The 20785-nt window shown below is 36.6% G+C and overlaps 1 protein-coding gene across 1 annotated transcript in view; it reads left to right on the top strand.

Annotated features, from left to right (window-relative positions):
• The window catches only part of DBF4 (DBF4 zinc finger), a 29591-nt gene extending 12458 nt beyond the window's left edge, over nt 1–17133 (top strand). The window contains exons 7-12 of the mRNA XM_049769263.1: nt 2374–2410; nt 3502–3547; nt 5804–5932; nt 7923–8037; nt 12765–12889; nt 16096–17133. Coding sequence (XP_049625220.1) covers nt 2374–2410; nt 3502–3547; nt 5804–5932; nt 7923–8037; nt 12765–12889; nt 16096–17068 — 1425 coding nt within the window. The 3' untranslated portion in view covers nt 17069–17133. The remainder of the gene's footprint in view (nt 1–2373; nt 2411–3501; nt 3548–5803; nt 5933–7922; nt 8038–12764; nt 12890–16095) is intronic.
• Nucleotides 17134–20785: the final 3652 nt, after the last annotated feature.

Below are 20785 nucleotides of genomic sequence, written 5' to 3'. Positions count from 1 at the left end.
TATGGTATTGGTATAATATTTACCTCACAGAAACTGACACCTAAGAAAAGGTATAGAGGGATTGTACAGTGCATATGTGCTTGCCTTGCACTTTGCCCAAGCTGTGCTCAATCCTTGATACCTTCAGATGTTGCCACAAAACTGGAGAGGGAGAAAAGAATTACAGGGCTAGAGTCACAGCATAGCAAGAGGGAGGGTGCTTACCTCGCACGTGGCTGATCCAGGTTTCATCTCTGGTATCCCATATTTCTGAGCCTTCCAGAAGTGATTCCTGAATATCAACTGAGTGTGTCCAAAAAAACGGGGTGGGTGGGGTAGGGAGGTTGGGAGAGAAAGGGACAAAGGAGAAATGAGGAATGGGATGTTTGTTCACTCTTACACAAATAGGTCACCTTTATGAGGTTTTTTTTTTTTGTTTCTTTTTAACTTGGATCCACATTTATGCTATATTTGGTTCTTAGAAAGTTGCTTATTTTTTCCAGAGTTTTTGTTGTAATCAGATTTTTTTTATCACCTTGGATATATTTCATTTTGATTAGCATTGACAGACTATAATAAGTTTTTTTTTTTTTTTTAGCTATTTGCAGTTTTTTTGTGGAGGTTTTGATGAGTAGAGACTTAAAAAAAATAAAACATGACTATAAACTAGTTTTAATTGAGCTTTTTTTTTTTTTTTTTTGGTTTTTGGTTTTTGGGTCACAACCGGCAATGCTTAGGGGTTACTCCTGTCTCTACGCTCAGAAATCGCTCCTGGCAGGCTTGGGGGACCATATGGGATGCCGGGATTCGAACCACTGACCTGCATGCAAGGCAAATGCCTTTCCTCCCATGTTATCTCTCCGGCCCCTAGTTGAACCTTTTTACTGATGTCATATATCCTACCACTTTGTATATAAAAAACTCTACTTTTTATTTTTGGATTTCTGAGCCATACACAGTGAAACTCAGGGGTTACTGCTGGTTTTTATGTATTATTCCTGACTAAGGACTATATGGGTGACAGGGATTGATCCAGGATTGGTCTTGTGCAAGGCAAACCCCCTATCTACTTACTATACAATCGCTCTGGTTCAGAGATTTAGATCTTGAATAATCATTGCTATCTTTAATTTCATGAGTTAACTTATTTTTATATTGAAAAAAATAACTTCATTAACAGAAAATTGCCAGATCTCTCAATGGGTCCTTATGTCATTGTCTGATAGTCAGCTAAGCAGCATATTGTTAAGTTGAGCATTCTGTTATAGGTTTTGTTTGCTGAGCTTATGTTGCTTCTGTAATAATTTCACTTCTAGGGGCCGGAGCGGTGGTGCAAGCAGTTAGGCATTTGCCTTGCCCGTGCTAGCCTAGGACAGACTGCAGTTTGATCTCCCAGCATCCATATGTTGTCCCCCAAGCCTGAAGCGGTTTTTGAGCGATTTGCCAGGAGTAACCCCTGAGCATCACCGGGTGTGGCCCAAAAAGCAAAAAAAAAAAAATTTCACATCTAGTTTGGTATATTCCTATGTGACCATGTGTCCCACGACTTTAAGGATATGTGGAACTGGGCAAATGAGCTCATATGGTGATAGTTCCTGGGGACCCTCCAAAAAGTCCCAGTGCGATCAGCTGTGAGACAAATATGTCTGTCCTGCTAGTTGTGCCTCTTGAGAGTCTATTGCATTGGCTGCTTGAGCAGACATGACAGAAAGCTCTGGATCATGGCTCATGGGCATGATGGCTGTTGGGATTTTTGGAAGTAAAGAAACTTTTTGGGGGGCTGACTGACTCCAAACCATTACTGGATATGGAATATGTTAGCCAAAACAGCATACTTGGAGTTTGTTGATGGCTAGGAATCTGCAGAGATTTGTGGAAAAGCAGTAAGATTGGATATTGAAGTAGAGACATTTTAATTTTAGGGCAGGTCTGTGTGTGCAGCCAACAGGGACTGGGGGGTTGCCCTCTCCTTCAAAAGGGCCCTTAATGCTGTCTGAGTTGATTTTTTTTTTTTTTTTTTTTTTTGGTTTTTGGGCCACACCCGGCAGTGCTCAGGGGTTACTCCTGGCTGTCTGCTCAGAAATAGCTCCTGGCAGGCACGGGGGACCATATGGGACACCGGGATTTGAACCAACCACCTTTGGTCCTAGATCGGCTGCTTGCAAGGCAAACGCCGCTGTGCTATCTCTCCGGGCCCATCTGAGTTGAATTTTAAAAGTGAAATATTTCCTTTTTCCCTTCCAAAAATGCCAATTATCTTTCTTTTGTAAAGTATATTCCATGTATGATTTCTTTATCTTTCAGATACTGAGCACTTGCAGTTGCTATTTTGTTCAATTGTGCTAATCAAACCCCAGAATTTTTCACTTTATCTTCTTTTTTATTTATTTTTAGGGAAATAGAGTAGGTGTTGGCACACAGAAAGCAAAGAAGTAAGTATTTTGATATTTTTGAATGTGCTTTGGGTTCACTTTGAGGTAATAAAAAAAAATAGAAATATTGTAAAAGATCATGTAAATGATGCTTTTAAATATCTAATTCAGTAACTCTTAGCTGTTTATAGAAACACGAATGCTTGTGGGCAGTCTGGTGAAAAGCCTCTGGATCTCTTCTCAGAATAATTGTATTTTTAAAAATCATTAGTAGATTATAAAGAAAAACTGATTTCATTTGAAACCTTAGTTCTCAGAAATTTTTGTTTTTAGGGGCTGGTTTAGCAGTAAGTGTTTGGGAACCAGGTACCACTCCTATGGATACATGCCCTACTAATACAGGGCCTAATACTCTAAGCTCAGAGCAGTCATGAGTGATGTCACTCAGGGTCATTCCAGGAAGAGCTTGGGAATCTGGCTCAAGGCTTTGCATTCTCTCCTCTTTAAGCTGTTTTCCTGGTACCTCCCCTGAATTTTTTTTTTTTTTTTTTTTTTTTTTTTTTTTTTTTGGGTTTTATTTTTTATTTTTTATCTTTATTTAAACACCGTGATTACAAACATGATTATAGTTGTATGATTACAGTCATGTAAAGAGCACCCCCCCTTCACCGGTGTATATTTTTTTGCTTATTTTTATTTTTGTTTTGTGACCATACCCAGCCAATATTCAGGGCTTGCTCTTGGCTATCCATATAGGGTCCGTCCTATTGGCTTGGATGCCAGGAGATTGAACCTGAGCCAGCTCTGTGCAAGGCAAGTGTCTTCCGTACTGTAGTACTCTCTGTTCAGCTCAACAGAATGATTTTATTAATGAAATAGTGATGATCTTGCTCTAGTAGCACATTAAAACAGATTGTAATTGCTACTCTAATTTTGAAATGATAAGCACAGATGTTCTCAGATAATTAAAATAAGGGTTCCCATGGGCATTGAAATTATATAAATATCCCTAATAATCCTTTGACTATTTGATAAATGTTGGTTTTGGTAGGATTTTGTTTTTTTCCAAAGTACTTTAGTTTTCTTGTTGTTATTTTTAGAACAGTTAGTGGATTTGTAAGTTTCTAATACTGTGATTTATGATCTCAAGCAGGTAGACTGAAGAAACCTTTTGTAAAGGTGGAAGACGTGAGCCAGTAAGTATTTAATTTTATTTTGGATGACTTAAAGTGTTGAGGGGGAAATATAGGCTTCCTTTATACTTCCATAATACTGATCTATTAAAACTTTATATAGGGGGTGGAGCGGTGGCACAGCAGTAGGGCGTTTGCCTTGCACGTGGCTGACCCAGGATGGACCGCAGTTCGATCCCTGGCGTTCCATATAGTCCCCCAAGCCAGGAGCGATTTCTGAGAGCACATAGCCAGGAGTAAACCCTGAGCATCACCAGATGTGGCCCAAAAAACACACACATATATATATATATATATATATATGAAGAACAGATTATTTTTGAGGATTGAATTTAGTTTTAGTATAATCTACTTTTGAGTAATTATTAGATAACTTATCCTTTAGGTATTTCACACTGATGTTTTATGGATAATCTTAGCAAATTAAAATTTGGCTTAGTAATTTAGGAGATTACATTGTTTTCTTTTGACTTTTGATTAAGTATTTATATTGGTTTTTGGACCACACTTAGCAGTGTCAAACCTCCCTATTGCAAGCTCAACCCATTAAGCTCCTCTCTAGCCTAAAGTTATGTAAATCTGTGAGTATCTCTTGGTATTCACTGAAGTGATACTTACTTTTTTTTTTTAAATATTAACTGTTGTTGTGGGAGGTAGAAATTCAAAATTTGGTGTAGGTGAGATCCCATCTTAATGGATTGGAAGGCTGATTAGGGTGTCATTGCTTTCTGATTTACAAACTTTCTATAAAACTACAATAATTTAAACACTTGGGTAATGAAATAAAGCAAGTTCTTCAGACCAGTGGAACCAGATATCTGGAAATGAATCCTTTTTTTGGGGGTGGGGGTAGGGGTTTTGGGTCACACACGGCAGCACTCGGGTTACTCCTGGCTCTACGCTCAGAAATCACTCCTGGCAGGCTCAGGGAACCATATGGGATGCCAGGATTCGAACCACCATCCTTCTGTATGCTATCTCTACGGTCCCCTTGAAATGAATCTTTACGTGTATGGTAAAACTATATTTGACAAGAATGACAAATCCTTATTCAGTGGCAAAGGGGTGTTTTTTTCCCCAACAAATAGTATTGAGAAAACTATGCAAAAATAGTTTTTTATGGGACCGGGCAGTGGCACTAAAGGTAAGGTGCCTGCCTTGCCTGCGCTAGCCTTGGACGGACTGCGGTTAGATCCCCCGGTGTCCCATATGGTCCCCCAAGCCAGGAGCAACTTCTGAGCACATAGCCAGGAGTAACCCCTGAGCGTTACTGGGTGTGGCCCAAAAACCAAAAAAAAAAAAGTTTTTTATAACAAAAGAATAAAGTTGATCATTATTAAAATTATAATAAAACTTTTATTGGAAGGAGCTTGTAAAAAGCTTTATGACAGACATTGCATTTGGTAGTAATTTCTTAGCTGTGACACCAAAAACACAAGCAACAAAGATAAGAGTAATTTTACTCTATATCAGAATTAGGTATTTCTGTGTATCAAATAACATGGAAGTGAAAGGTACCAACTTGAAGAAACAAATACTTGAACATTTTATATTTAATTAAGAATTCAAGGAAAACCATTCACCTGATTAAAAAATAGGCAGAACACCAAATTGTCATTTCTCTAAGGTATGCAATTGCCAAATAGCATATGAAAATATGTCAGACATCACTGATCATAAGAGAAATCCAAAATAAAACCAAATTACCACCTCATATCCTTTAGAGTGGGACTTCTCAGTATAATCAAGGGGCAGAAGAATAGCCATATATCCAATAACAGATGAATGTTTAATGAGACATATACAATACACTATCATCCAACCTTAAAGGGGAAATTTAATTTGTCCTCGTTACTTAGATGAGCTTTGAGGAACATTATGCTTAGTGATTTAAGAGGGAATTTATTGCATGCTTCCCTTTAGAGATACCTAGCTTGATTGGAGTCATCAGAAAAAGTGGATGGTAATAGATATGAGCCAGTGGAATAGGGAGAATAGTGGGTTACTGTTTAATTGGTATATATGTTAGGTTGAAAAGTGTTTTGGAGTTGAATGTTGTTAATGCTTACAAAATATTATGAATGTGCTTAAAATGATAAAGATAGTGAATTTTATGTGTATATTATAATTTAAATTTGCTTTAAAAATGGATCTACACATTGGGAAGGATAATTCTTTCTATGCTTCAAGATTTCAGATGAATTAAATGATTTTGAGGTGAAAGATTTAAAATACATCATATTTTTTTTACTCTTTCAGACTTTACAGGCCATTTTATCTTCAGCTTGCCAATATGCCTATTATCAATTACTCTATTCAGAAGCCTGCCAGCCCATTTGATGTAGATAAATCATCTAGTTCCCAAAAGCAAACTCAGGTTAAATTAAGGTTAGTCTAATCCTCAAGTTATTTTTCATCCTTTTAGTTGTTTGTTGTTTGTTTTTAAAGGTTATTTATTAACGTGCCTGGTGTGTTTTTTAGTCAGTATTTTGGTTCTCTCTCCCAAGTGGTAAGTTCTGGAGACCCAGAAGGCCTCATGGAAATAATTGACCATCTGAGTCAGTTATTCACTGCAGGACCCAAGGATAGTACACTGTTCTGACTGCTGATGGGGGGGGACTATTCGAGCCAACATGTGGTACTGGGGGGGTTCTCCAATGCTGTATCCAATGATGTTCTGGGTACTTGTATGGCATTTAATATCAGCTTTACAAAGGCCTACATGCAAGTCAAATCATAGGCCTTAGCCCACCTTTACTTTCTCTCTGGTCTTATATATCTTTTTAATATCCATTTGCTAGGATTAACTCTAAATCTCTCTTTAAGTGTATCACATTTAGACTGTAGGGCAGTTGGGCTTGAAAATATTTGTAAATGGGCCCGGAGATACAGCATGGAGGTAGGATGTTTGCCTTGCATGCAGAAGAATGCTAACGAACCTGCCAGGAGCGATTTCTGAGTGTAGAGCCCAGGAGTAACCCCTGAGCGTTGCCAGGTGTGATCCCAAAAAAGCAAAACAAACAAAAAAAGTAAATAAAATGTTTGTGGGGCCAGAGCAGTAACACAGCAGGTAGGTCGTTTGCCTTGCAACGGCTGAACTGGGTTTGATTCCCAGCATCCCATATGGTTCCCAAGTCTGCCAGGAGTGATTTCTGAGTGCAGTGCCAAGAATAACCCCTGAGCACCACTGGGTGTGTCCAAACCCCCCCCAAAGGAAACAAACACACAAGCTGTTTGTTGTTTCTCTTAAGTGATACTTATATTTTTGGTTTGCCTTTTAATTTCTTCAAAAGTAATGATTAAGGGCTGGAGTGATGCTACAGTATGTAGAGTGTTTGCCTTGCACATGGCTAACTCAGATATGATCCAGGCATCCCAGATGGTCCTTCAACCCCACCATGATTAAGCCCTGAGCACTGCTGAGTGTTGCCCCCAAACAAAAAAAAGTTTTTTTTTTTTTGGGTCACACCCAGCAGTGCTCAGGGGTTACTCCTGGCTCTATGCTCAGGAATCACTCCTGGCAGGCTCCGGGGACTATAATGGGATGCCGGGATTCGAACCACTGTCCTTCTGCATGCCAGGCAAACGCCCTATCTCTGCTATCTCTCCGGCCCCCAAACAAAAAAAGTAATGATCAAAGACAATTGACATTTTTTTGTTTTGTTTTTGTTTTTCTATTTAAAAAAAATTTTAGTGACCTTTGTCCATACTGTATATTTCTAAAAAAGCAATAATTTAGCTCTCCTGTACTGTTCAATTTTTTAAAATATCTTTATTTTACAATTTGATTACAGCATGATAGTCACTGCGTTTCAGTCATATAAAGAACACCTCTCCTTCACCAGTGCAACATTCCCATCACCAATGCCCCAAATCTCCCACCTCCTTACCCCACCCCCTCCCCCTGCCTGTATATCAGACAGGCTTTCTATTTTCCTCATTCACATTGTTATGTTAGTTGTCAGTGTAGTTATTTCTCTAACTGCACTCATCACTCTTTGTGGTGAGCTTCCTATATCGTTAGCTGGACCTTCCAGCCCTCTTCTCTACTGTCTCTGATAATTATTACAAAAATGTCTTTTATTTTTCTTAAAACCCAAGGATGAGTGATACTATTCTGTGTCTCTCTCTCCCTCTGACTTATTTCACTCAGCATAAGAGATTCCATGTACATCCATATATAGGAAAGTTTCATGACTTCATCTCTTCTGACGGCTGTATGATATTATACCATAGTTTCTTTAGCCATTCATCTGTTGAAGAGCATATTGGTTGTTTCCAAATTGTTTATGCATATTATATCAAATTGTTTAATGGTTAAGGATCAAATTTCTTCGTATGTTCAACAATTAATTGCTTTACCACATATTTCTATCAGAATCAGAGCAGATGGTGAAAAATGCAGTGGAATCCCAGTTCAGCTTCAAGTGAAAGAGAAGAAGAAAAAGGGATACTGTGAATGTTGCTTGCAGAAATATGAAGATCTTGAAACTGTAAGTGTAATTATTTAGGGATCAGTGGTCCTCAAACTATGGCCCACGGGCGACATATTGTATTTGTATCTGTTTTGTTTCTTCATTGCAAAATAAGATATATGCAGTATGCATAAGAATTTGTTCATAAGTTTTGTTTTTACTATAGTCAGACCCTCCAATGGTCTGAGGGACAGTGAACTGGCCCCCTGTTTAAAAAGTTTGAGGACCCCTGGTAGTTCTAAAACTGAATTAACTTGTGATTTGTGGTTTACAACTTAATAATTTTTAAGTGATATATGCTTCTTTTTGATAGAATCTTAAACTGAACAGGACAGATAATATAGGGATAAAATTTTTTAAATGTGACTGCCCCCAATCTAATTCCTATATTGCCTGTGACTTGGAAGGAACACAGAGCCAGGAGTAGCCTCTGAATGCTGCAAGGTATATCCTGTATAAAGTTAAAAAAAATCAAATGGAAACACATTAAAAAATAATCTCTATGGACTGCATTGTGATAGCGTCGAGGTAGGGCATTTTCTTTGCATGCAGAAGGATGGTGGTTCGAATCCCAGCATCTCATATGGTCCCCTGAGCTGCCATTTCTGAGGTAGAGCCAGGAGTAACCCGAGTGCTGCCGGCTGCCAGGTGTGACCGAAAAACCAAAAACAAAGGAAAAAACAACTAGCATTTTTTCAATAAATTGTGACCTTCTTCTAGTCAGTGCCTTCAGTGAACATCATGGAAATATATCCTGAAAATGATGTTTTATAGGATGGTTAGTAGAAAGATAACATTTTATATTACTTTGCCTAATTTAATTCTCAGAAAATATTGAGGCTAACAACTGGCCATTAATAACCAGTTGACTAATGGTCAGAAGAAAGAAAAATTAGAGGTGTTGCGATTACTACTTTTTATTATTATTATTATTATTATTATTATTACTTGTTTATTTTGGGGCCACACCTGGCAGCAGTTCTATGCTCAGAAATTGCTGCTGCCAGGCTGGGAGGACAATGGGATGCCAGGGATCAAACTGGGTCAGCTGTGTGCAAAGCAAATGCCCACCTGCTGTGCTATTGCTCCACCCCCTCCATAGCTTTTGTTTTTGAGTCACTCTTGGCTTTGCTTTGGGGACCTTTTGGCCATTTATATTTCTTCTGTGAGAATAATTCTGTTCTGGGGTTGGATGTTATTTTCTTGTAATGTTCTATCATTGCCTTATATATCTTTTATATCAACCTCTTACCAGATAATTAGTGGACAAATAATTTTTCCCAGTCTGTTGGCTGTCTTTGTATTTTGGTATTCATTTTATTTGAGGTACAGAAGCTTCTTATTTTAGGCAATTTCATTTGTTTATATTTCTTGCTTGGACGTGGAGTTTTATCCTTGACAACACCTTTAGCTTCAGAGAATCCTGCCTGCATTTTCCTTTATGATGTAACTTTATATTCAGTTCTGATTTTAAAGTCTTGACCCAATTTGTTTTTTTTTTTTAATTGTGGTTTTTGATTTTTGGATGATAAGCGCTTTCTGGTTAGCTGTGCATTCAGAAGTCACTCCTAGTGATTCTAGGGACCTAGTGGGCTGTAGGGACCAACTATATGGGATATTAGTGTTCAAACACAGCCGCTTGCAAGGTAGACATCCTTCTTGCTGTGCTATCAACAAAATATGTCTTTAGCATTTTTTGTTTGTTTGAGGGCATACCCCATGGTGCTCAGAAGTTATTTCTAGCTCTGTGTTCAGAAATCAATCCTGGCAGGCTTGGGCTAACTGTATGAGATACTGGGGTTTGAACTCAGGATGTTCATATGAAAGGCAAAAATGCGCCCTACCTGTTGTGCAATCACTTTGTGTGGCCCCTACCATATTTTGTTTTGACTTTGTTTTCCTAGCAGTGCTTAAAGATACATACTTTCCTTGGTCTTTTTTTTTTTTTTTTTTTTTTCCTTTTTCTTCTTTATTGAAGATTAGCTGGTCTGAGAGTGTCTGGATTTTTATCTCAATTCCATTGATATGCGGATCTGTTTTTATTCCAGTACTACATTGTTAAAATTATTTCTGTTCTGTAGTACAGTTTGAAGTTGGGGAATGTGATGCCTCTTCCCTCTTCCCAAGAATTGCTTTGGCTATTTGGGTGAGGTTTTTTTATTTTTCCATCTGAGTTTCAGGTCTGCTTGATCTATTTTTTTGAAAAAAAAAAAAAAAAATAACATAGATATCTTTTATAAGGATTGAATTTGCATAATGCTCTGGGGAGGTATTCTATTTTAAAGATATTGATCATTAATCCTCTCAATTCATGAGTAGGGTGTGTTTTCATTTCCTGTGTCCTCTATTCTTTTATTTCCTCCCTCCCTACTCTCTCCCTCTTAACTTCCCTCTCTTCCTCCCTCTTTCCCTTCCTCATTCTGCCCAGCCCATGCCCAGCTGTGCTCAGGGCTTACTCCTGGCTCTGTGCTCAGGGATCATTCCTACTATGCTGAAAGGGTCATATGATTTGTTTTCTTTGTATTAATATATTTATTTAAGCACCATGATTACAAACATGTTTGTAGTTGGGTTTCAGTCATAAAAAAGAACACCTCTCTTCACCAGTGTAACATTCCCACCACCAGTGTCCCCACTCCATCTCTCTTCTCCACGCCTTGCCAGTATTCTAGACAGGCATTCTATTTCTCTCACTCATTACCATTGTTATGTCACTGTAATTATTTCTCTAACTGAACTCACCGCTCTTTGTGTTAAGTGTCATACTGGGGCCCTGTCCTTCCAGCCCTCATCTCTATTGTCTATGTATATTATTACAATAATGTCTTTTATTTTTCTTAAAACCCATAGATGAATGAGATTATTCTATGTCTATTTCTCTCTCTCTGACTTACTTCACTTAGCGTAATAGTTTCCATGTCCATTCATGTATAGGGAAATTTTATGACTTCATTTTTCCTGACGAATGCATAGTATTCCATTGTATATATGTACCACAGTTACTTTAGCCACTTATCTGTTGTTGGGCATCTGGGTTGTTTCCAGATTCTGGCTATTGTAAATAGTGCTGCAATGAATACAGGAGCGCAGAGGGCATTTTTTATATTGCGTTTTGTGTAGTGTATATCCCTAGGAGTAGTATAGCTGGATCATATGGGTGCTCAATTTCCAGTTTTTTGAGGAATCTCCATATTGTTTTCCATAAAGGCTCATCTAGATGGCATTCCCACCAGCAGTGAATAAGAGTTCCTTTCTCCCCACATCCTCGCCAGCACTGATTATTATTATTCTTTGATGTGTGCCAGTCTCTGGTGTGAGATGGTACCTCATTGTTGTTTTGATTTTCATCTACCTTATTATTAGTGATGTGGAGTGTTTTTTCATGTTTCTTTTGACCAGTTGTAGTTCTTGAGGAGTTGTCTGTTCATTTCTTCTTCCCATTTTTTGATGGGTAAAGGATCATATGGGATGTTAGGGATGACCTCACAGGTTAGCCATATGCAAGGCAAGCACCTACCCTCTGTTTTGAGTTCCAGCATCTTTTATTTCTTAAAGATTTTTGTTTTTTTTCTTTGTTATACATCTTCCATCTCTTTAGTTAAATCAATAACTAGGTATTTGATTTTCTGAGACACAATTATGAATTGAATTGTATTTTTTTAATATGGCAGTGCTCAGGAACCATATTGGATGCCTAGGATCAAACCCAGGGTAATGCCAGGCAAGTACTTTACCCACAGTGCTATCTCTCTAGCCCCTGTTGAGCATTTTTACCATGAATGGGTGCTGGATCTTGTCAAAAGCTTTTCACTGTATCTGATAATATATTATTACTTTTTATAGTTGACATTTTGTATTATGTCAATTAACTTGCATATGTTAAACCATTTTTGCAACCAAAGAATGAATCCCATTTGGTATTGAAACATTGTATGCCTGAAATCCAATCATGAATAAGTTTATAAATTCACAATGAATAAATTAAAATAAAAAAGAAACTGAAAAGTGGAATAAAGGATTGCTTTTTAAATCTTAGATTTCACACTGATTTAGTTTCACTTGCATTCAAAGCATTTGTTTAAAATTTTACTACTGGGAATTAAACAAGACAAATGTATTTTCCTATAAACCTGTTAAAGACTGGCAGGGAAGATATTTAATAGATGCAAGTTGGATGAGTGTCACAAAAGTTCTATAAAAAGTATGATAATATAGAATGGAAGACATAGAAAGCTCAACTGGGTGATGTGTAAATCAAGACTTAATAGGTGAATAAAAAGACTAGTTAGTAGGGAGCTACATAAAAATTGGAGATTGTTTTCTTTATTTGAATTAACAAATTAGTCTTCTAACAAACTGGATGTGACTATATTTAGTGTTTCTTTTTACATTATAAACATTTCTCGTTTTTTAACATTTTTGGACATAATATAGTAATGTTTTAAATTTTGTGAGGAAAGACTTTCATAATGTATGTGATATCACTGGAGAATTTTGTCTCTGGAAATACAAATGATCTAAAGTTAAAATCTGTGAAAAGATAAAACTGTAGAAACAAATAAAGCTTGTTCTTGACCATGTTATGCTGTAAGCTACAACTCCTATATGCTAGCAAATTAATAAAGTAGCTTAGAGATTCTACCTCCTCAAAAGGATTTTGACCCTGGGAGTTTTATCTTACCAAGACAAAAAATAATCATATAATTAAATGTAAAATATTGTTTATATTCTTTGTTTTGTTTTAGCATCTTCTCAGTGAGCAGCACAGGAACTTTGCACAGAGTAATAATTACCAAATAGTTGACGATATTGTATCTAAGTTTGTCTTTGATTTTGTGGAGTACGAAAGAGACATGCCTAAAAAGAAAAGGTAACTTATTCTTAAGTTTCAAATTTATTAGAATATTAAACTAAAATATTCTTTTAGAATTATGTGTTTTCAGGATGTGTCTACATTTAAGAACTGATTTGTTTTTTCTCAATCCCTTTCCCTACTACCAAAAGTTTCTTACCTTAAATGACACTTAAGATTCTCTCCTAGGAGTATTATAATAGTTGAGTTAAATAGATTTAGAATAATTGCACTCATTTGTGGGATATTATAAAAAAAGATAGTATGTTAATATTCAAAAACAATAGAGGTATGTGAAGGCTAGAAGGACCAGTCCATGGTAGGAAGCTTGCCAAAATAGCAGGGGAGTACAATTAGGGCAGAGAAGGTACCACTGTGACAGTGCTAGTTGAAAATTATTAATGTGGACAAGAATTGGGTGCTGAAAGGAAGTAAATTGATAGGCATGATATCCCTCAGTAACAATATAGGAAACCAGTGCCTAAAAGGGAGAGGTGGAGGAGAAATTGGGGGAGGGATGTCTGCCAGAGAGGCAGAAAGGAAATCTGAACTTGTGAAGGATTCAGTACATTGTGTGACTGGTACTCATAAAATATAGAATAACTTGTTTCTGAAACAAGAAACGAAGTATTATGAATGAACTTGTAAGCACAGTATTTAAATGAGTTATTGATAATAAAATAGATTGGGGCCTGAGCTATAGCACAGTGGTGTAGGGCGCTTAATTGCTTGCAGCTGACCCAGGATGGACCTGCGTTCAATCCCTAATGTCCCATATGGTCCTTAAGCCAAGAGCGATTTCTAAGCATGTAGCCAGGAGTAACTCCTGAGAGTCACAAGGTGTGGCCCAAAAACCAAAATAAAACAATAAAAAAGATTGACAGCCCATAGGTCACTTGCTTTCCACAAGCTCATCCCAGGTTCAATCCTTGGCATCCCATATTGTGTGTGGCCAAGCATTTTCAGGAGTCAGGAAGTCAGGAATAACCTCTGAGCGTCACTAGGTGTGGTAATGTCACCCTCAAAAACACTTCTCTTCTGAATATGTTTAGAAGATAATTGACAAACTTTTTTCTATAAAGAAGCAAATAGAAAATATTTTAGAGTTTGTGAATCGTAAGATCTCTGTTCTAACTTTTCAATTTTTTATTATACATCAAAAATAGCCACAAACACTATGTAAACAAATACTCATTTGGGGTTATATTCCAACAAATGTTTTAGGAAAATAACTGCAAATAATAAAATTTGGTGTGTGAAAATTGCACATTGACAAAATGATCCTAATTATCTTTTTTTTTTTTTATAAACCTAAGTCTAATAGACATAATTTCACATCAATATACTATTAGACTAATAATAGCTCAGAAGGTTATTCAGTTCTTAATATCTGCTTTTAGATTTATCTTTGTTTATTTTTTTGGTTTTTGGGCCACCCAGTGGCACTCAGGGGTCACTTATTGCTCAGTGCTCAGAAATCGCTCCTGGCAGGCTTGGGGGAACCATTTGATGCTGGGGATTGAATCCTGGTCTGTCCTGGGATGGGCTATGCTATTGCTGGGCCCTACATTTATCTTTATTATTTGTTTTTGTTTGGGGGCTATACCCAGAGATGCTCAGGGCCCTGACTATGCTCAGAGATCACTCCTGGAGGTGCTCAAGGGACCATATAGGGTGTCCCAGATTGAACTACAGCTGTCTGCATGCAAAACAATTTACTTAACTGCTGCATTATCTCTCCAGTCCAGTTTTAAGATTAGTCTTATGGTTTAACATACAAAGTAGGCAATATCAAGTTATAGTTTCAAAATAAACTAGAAAGTTTATACTTTACTACATCAATTTGGAAGTATTCTTAGATCTTAAATTTCTATAGTTCTTTAAGATTCAACATTATACTTGGAATGTCGTACTGCTGATTACTAAAATGTGTATGGTATATAGACTTCTAGAAGACTTTAGAATTCTCTCAGTCTACCAAAAATATTCTAAGTACATATATACTGATTATTAATTATCAGCATGAGTTTTTATCTGTGGTAGGTTACTTAACAAGGATTTGGGATTAGTGCTATTTATCTTTTTTATTTATCTTTTTTATCTGTTTTTATCTGTGGTAGGTTACTTAACAAGGATTTGGGATTAGTGCTATTTTCTTTTTTTTTTTTTCCTCCTCCTCCTCCTCCTCCTCCTCCTCCTCCTCCTCCTCCTCCTCCTCCTCCTCCTCCTCCTCCTCCTCCGGCCACACCCATTTGATGCTCAGGGGTTATTCCTGGCTAAGTGCTCAGAAATTGCCCCTGGCTTGGGGGACCATAAAACTGCAGTCCTTCCTTGGCTAATGCTTGCAAGGCAGACACCTTGCCTCTAGCTCCACCTCGCTGGCCCCTTAACTTTTTTTATTCTACATTTTTTCAAGGATTGTCTAATACACACTGGAATTCCAAAGAATCAAACTTAAATAAAAAGAGGTTTTGTTGTCAAATAATGATATAAAACTGAAGTACTAATTGTTCATCGTTTTATTTGTAGTTGGACTATGAACTGTAAATATAATTTTTTAACTAATATAAGGGAGGTTATTCTTTTGAAGTCTCAGATTCATAGGGAAAAGATAAAGTTTTATTTGTTTGAGTCATGAATTAAAATCTACTTACCTGTGTAATTAAAGTGTTCTACCCACTATATTATTGTACCAGCCACAGTTTTTCATCTTTAGAAATATAAAGATTATTTTTCAGCTTACTTAATATTAGATATATTATGCTTAAATAGTTCCAGTTATGTATTCATCCTTCACCTTGCTAGTAAATGAGATCACATAATATAAATAAAGGTGAATTAATTAGAAATATCTGAAGTAGGGGCCAGAGAGATAGCACAGTGGCGTTTGCCTTGCAAGCAGCCGACCAGGACCTAAGATGGTTGGTTCGAATTCCGTTGTCCCATATGGTCCCCTGTGCCTGCCAGGAGCGATTTCTGAGCCTGAGCAATAAGTGACCCCTGAGCACGGCTGGGTGTGGCCCAAAAACCAAAACAAACAAACAAACAAAAAATTTGAAGTAAATTTGACAAAATGTTAAGATTCTGAATTTTAAATAGAATTTTCTTATTCTCTAAGTTAAAATAGTCTTAAGTAGATTTAATGATTTACAGATTTTTATTTTATAATAACATTCAGGAATTATCAAAATTATTTTAACTTAAAATTTTTTCTTCCTATAAAGAATAAAGTACAGTGCTGGATCCCTTTCTTCTGTTACTGCAAATATCCTGAAAAAGACTGAACCAAAAGGAAAGCTAAAACTGCAACATATTTCTCAGAAAGACTTCAGGGAAAGTAATATACAGGTGATCGAACAAAATTTCCTAGACAAAGAAATCCAGGAACCTGAACAAAAGTTTGTGTTTATTTCAGAACCCAATCCCTGTCCTGCAAGTGGATTGAGAGGACTTCATGATGAAACAACTAATAAATGTACTTTGCTAAGTCCAGCTGAAGATGATTTAAAGCAAAATCTTACACATCTACCTCCAGATAAAAATAAAGAGGGACATATCCTTGACACTTCTGAACAATTAATTATAAATGAAAATGATTTTGAAGAACTTAGTGTCAATCACTCTCATTGTAGTCTACAAACATCTGTACAAATTTCTCATTACCAGGTAGACAATAGTGCATCTTTATCTCAACTGAAACAAAAGTCAGATTCTGGGCTTAATCCAGCAAATGATCTGAAGGTAAAACACCTTCATTCAGTATGTGGTCAAGATTCTGATCAATTGGAAATGAAAGATCCATATGAGTATCTAAGAATTGATGTAAAAGCTCCACCCCAAGTTCCTGAGGAATCTAAAGGATGTGACATCAAGAACATAGATGATCTACCATCTGGTAAAATCCACCGAAAAGTAAAAATATTATTAGGAAGAAATAAAATACCACGTGTGGAATTAGCTAAGAAAAGAACTGAGTTCATTGCACGAGAAGGAAGTATAATTTGTAGTTCACCAGTACAATCTCTACTGGATATATTTCAGACAAGTGAAGAGAAATCAGAATTCTTGGGTTTCACAAGCTACACTGAAAACAGTGGTATATGTGATGTTTTAGATATTTGGGAAGAGGAAAATTCAGATAAGCTACTGTCAATGTTTTTCTCTTCTCCATCAACTTCTACATTTACGGGCTTTTAGATTTTAAAAAAGCCTTTTATTGTGGTTGATTATATTTTTATAAACAATACTTTTTTCAACTTTGTTTACAGAAATGAATGTAAATAATAAAGATGGTATTTGCATTTTTCTACAGAATCGAATACCTGTTATAGAAAAGTTATACTTGTGACCTATCTTATTTTACACAATATGTTCATAATTGTTCACTAAGAATTATTATGAATGACTTGGTTTATTTCACTGAAGTAATTTCAAGTGAAAATTTGAACACAAATATTAGCATTATTAACATATTATTAAGTTTCTACAATGACATTGCTTTTAAATCTGTACTTTTACAAACAGTACTGCTTTTAAGACCTTAACCAGAAAAGGAAAAAAATGTTTTTCATTCTAAAAATTTTCTAGAAATATGGGCATTTGGAGGTATATCCTAGTTGGACAATACTGATATATTGGTACCTAAGAGTGATATTATTTGTTAGAGCTAATTAGCATACACGAAGAAGAAAACTTAACCAACCTACCACATAAAATAAAAATGTCCCATTGTTTGTATTGATCTTTGAAATATTTTTTTAATCTTTCTCCCTAATTTGGTATCAGGAAATGATATGAGAAATTATACTGGACTTTAGATGAGTTGTTTGTTTCTTTGGAAAGGGTAGGGTGTTAGTGTGGCACACAGCTCTCTGCAATGGAGTCAGTCCTGATTGTGCATGGGGTCCATAAACAGTTCTGGGTATTGAATCTGGGTTGATTGTACTCAAGGCGAGGCAAGTGCCTTAACCTCTACTATGCAGTTCAGCTGTAGACAAACATTTTGAAATAATATGTGAGAATTGCCTTTAGTTAGGCACATGGCTATTTAGTAATTTAAAGAAGAGAAAAGAAATACAGCTCAATAGGTTGAAATGCATACTTTGGTATTCAGGAGCTACAGATTTGAATCCTTGCATTTAATGTTCCCCTCAATACTGCTAAGTGTGATCCAAAATTATGTAGGAATTAACATTTAAAAATTCTTATCTATGAAAGGTATTTGCCTTTGTTTTTGCATATGAGTGAGATGTTTAAACTAGGACACTTGTATATTAAGGATTAGTGACATTAATGTTAATTAGTTGCTAAGCAGTTTTTTTTTTCTTTTTGGTTTTTGGATGACATCCATAGTGCTCAGTTACTCCTGGCTCTGCCCTCAGAAATTGCCACTGGCAGGCCCAGGGGACCATATGAGATGCCAGGAATTGAACTGAGTTTCAACCTGTGTTGGCTGCATGCAAAGCAAACACCCTACCCCTGTGCTATCTACCTGGCTCAATTGTTGCTAAAAATTAACTGATTACTATTCAATATCTAAAGCCCTATTTGGTTTCTAATAGTTCATGTGTTTTGATGTATCTTTTTTTGACAATGAGGACTATAATTAACTTCCAGCTTTCCAATAATTTATCAGCATCCTGAGTAGGTTTTTAGAGAATCCTTTAAAGTGCATACATGCATGTACTTGCATATACAATACTTTACTGTGATTGTTAAGCATTCTGTAGAATGTGATGTGTGTCCATGAATCTTTCAGGTCTTATACAGCCTCTAAAAACCTACATGGTGAAAGCATTGGAGAGTCCTTGTAGATTTTTCTTTTCATCATCATTACATATTCCAAATTTTCTAAATTTTAAGTGACATTTAAATTTGCTGTACAATATTTTGACATTGGAGTAATAATGTCTACCATCTACAGTAGTTCAATTTTTCCTCATAATGCTTTATTTTGGAGGGATACCACACCCTGTGGTGCTTGAGGTTAATCTTGGCAGGCTTGGGGAACCATATGGGATGCCAGGGATCGAATCTAGGTCAGCTGCATGCAAGACAAACACCTGGCATACTGTGCTGTTCCCCTGACTCCCCTGCAATATTTTCACTTAATTTTAATATTAATTTTTAATATTTAAAAACAAACTTGACAAGGATATATGAGATATAGTAAGCTGGAGTGTGTGGTTTGTATGTCAGAGACACAGGTTTCCCCAAGTAAGCTGATATGTTGTAAAGCAAAAATGATAAATTGAACCCCTATATATAGCAAAATAGCTAAACTTTACTATTAAAGCTTTTGGGGGAAAGAGGACCTCTCATGTGATGCCCTTTCCAATAATTTCTTATTGGACTGTTGGTTCAATCCAAGGGGTAACAGTCACTTGTAGTTCTTTTTGTTTTGTTTTTGGGTCACACTCGGCAGCACTCAGGGTTTACTCCTGGCTCTATGCTCAGAAATCGCTCCTGGCACGGTCGGGGGACCATATGGGATGCCGGGATGTGAACCACCGACCTTCTGCATGAAAGGCAAATGACTTACCTCCATGCTATCTCTCCGGCCCCCACTTGTAACTCTCTAACTCTGCATCCAGTGCTCAGGGGTTCTAGTCCTTGGGATCAAATGTTTCTGTTATTTCAGCTGTATTCAAATGCCTTAATAACCCTATACTATCTCTTTAGCCCCATAACATTTTAAATACTGAATTTTTAAAGTAGTTTTAAGACCTCAAGTATACCAAAATTTCCAAGTGTTGTTTGCTTTGGTTTTGTTTTTGGATTATACTTGGTATTCAGTGATTATTCCTGACCATGCTAAGGGACCATATATAGTTCAGGGAATTTAACCAGAGATCTCAGAAGAGCGGATACTTAGTTCGCTTGAAAGAATAAGATTTTACTTTTACATCTCTAAAAAATCAAGAGCAATACCTAGAGGACCAGTGAAATAGAAGTTAAGACACTTGCTTTGCACATAGTTTATCCCAATTGGATCCCAGCATTTCATATGAGCACTGTCTTGAGTGACCCCAAAAACAAAATGTAGAGGTGATGATGAGGCCTCTTCCAACAAGATATGGAAGGCTTTTAAGCATAATGTAAATTAAACCCTTCAAGGATTTATTTGGATCTTAAAACATGAGACTGGCATGTTACAAGTTTTGAAGTTGGATCAATCATATAGCTCAATGGACCAGAGCTCATAGTTTTCCTGTGAAAGGCCTTTACTCAATCCCATGCACTATATAGTTTGCCCAGCAGCATCTCAAGTGTGGTCAACCACTCCTAAAAGGTCTTTAATGTAGATTACTCAAAAGATGGATTGACACATAACTGCTATGATTATTTCTAGCTTTGAACTGGAGAAACAATGAAGGAATGATGCACACGGCTAAGTCAAAAGTCCAGCTTAATCCTTTAGCTACATTAGTTATAGATTTTAATACACTACATGGAAAGTTTCATGGCATCCTTATTATCACAAATTCTAGAACACTTTCCTTTTCCATACAGAAGCAGTATTATGAGAGCCTACCTTTTATTTGAGTAAGTTATTATGCTTAATTGGTTTTTTTTTTTTTTTTAAATGCAGGACCTGGCTTGCCAAACCAGTGTTCACTGATTAGCAGCATTCGGTTTACAGGTAATATTAGATGAAGTAGCCTTAAAATTCCATTCACCAAAACAAAACAAAGAACACTCTGGAAAAACTCTTGGTAATCAAAATAAAGATTTTTGCAAAGCTTTAGAAATAGTACAAGGCACTTGCTTCTATTGGTTCCAAAACCTATGCCTTTTAGCTGTAACAGCAATTTAAAAAAATTTTTTAGGACTTGATCTGGCTGTTGTATTCAGGAATACTGGGAGGCTCCAAACCATTTGGGATGCTGGGAATTGAACTGGGATCAGCCAAAT

Source organism: Suncus etruscus, chromosome 1 (genome assembly GCF_024139225.1).
Source record: "Suncus etruscus isolate mSunEtr1 chromosome 1, mSunEtr1.pri.cur, whole genome shotgun sequence".
Classification (NCBI taxonomy): domain Eukaryota; kingdom Metazoa; phylum Chordata; class Mammalia; order Eulipotyphla; family Soricidae; genus Suncus; species Suncus etruscus.
Note: the sequence above shows the minus strand (reverse complement) of the source record. Positions and strands in the feature narration are given on the sequence as shown.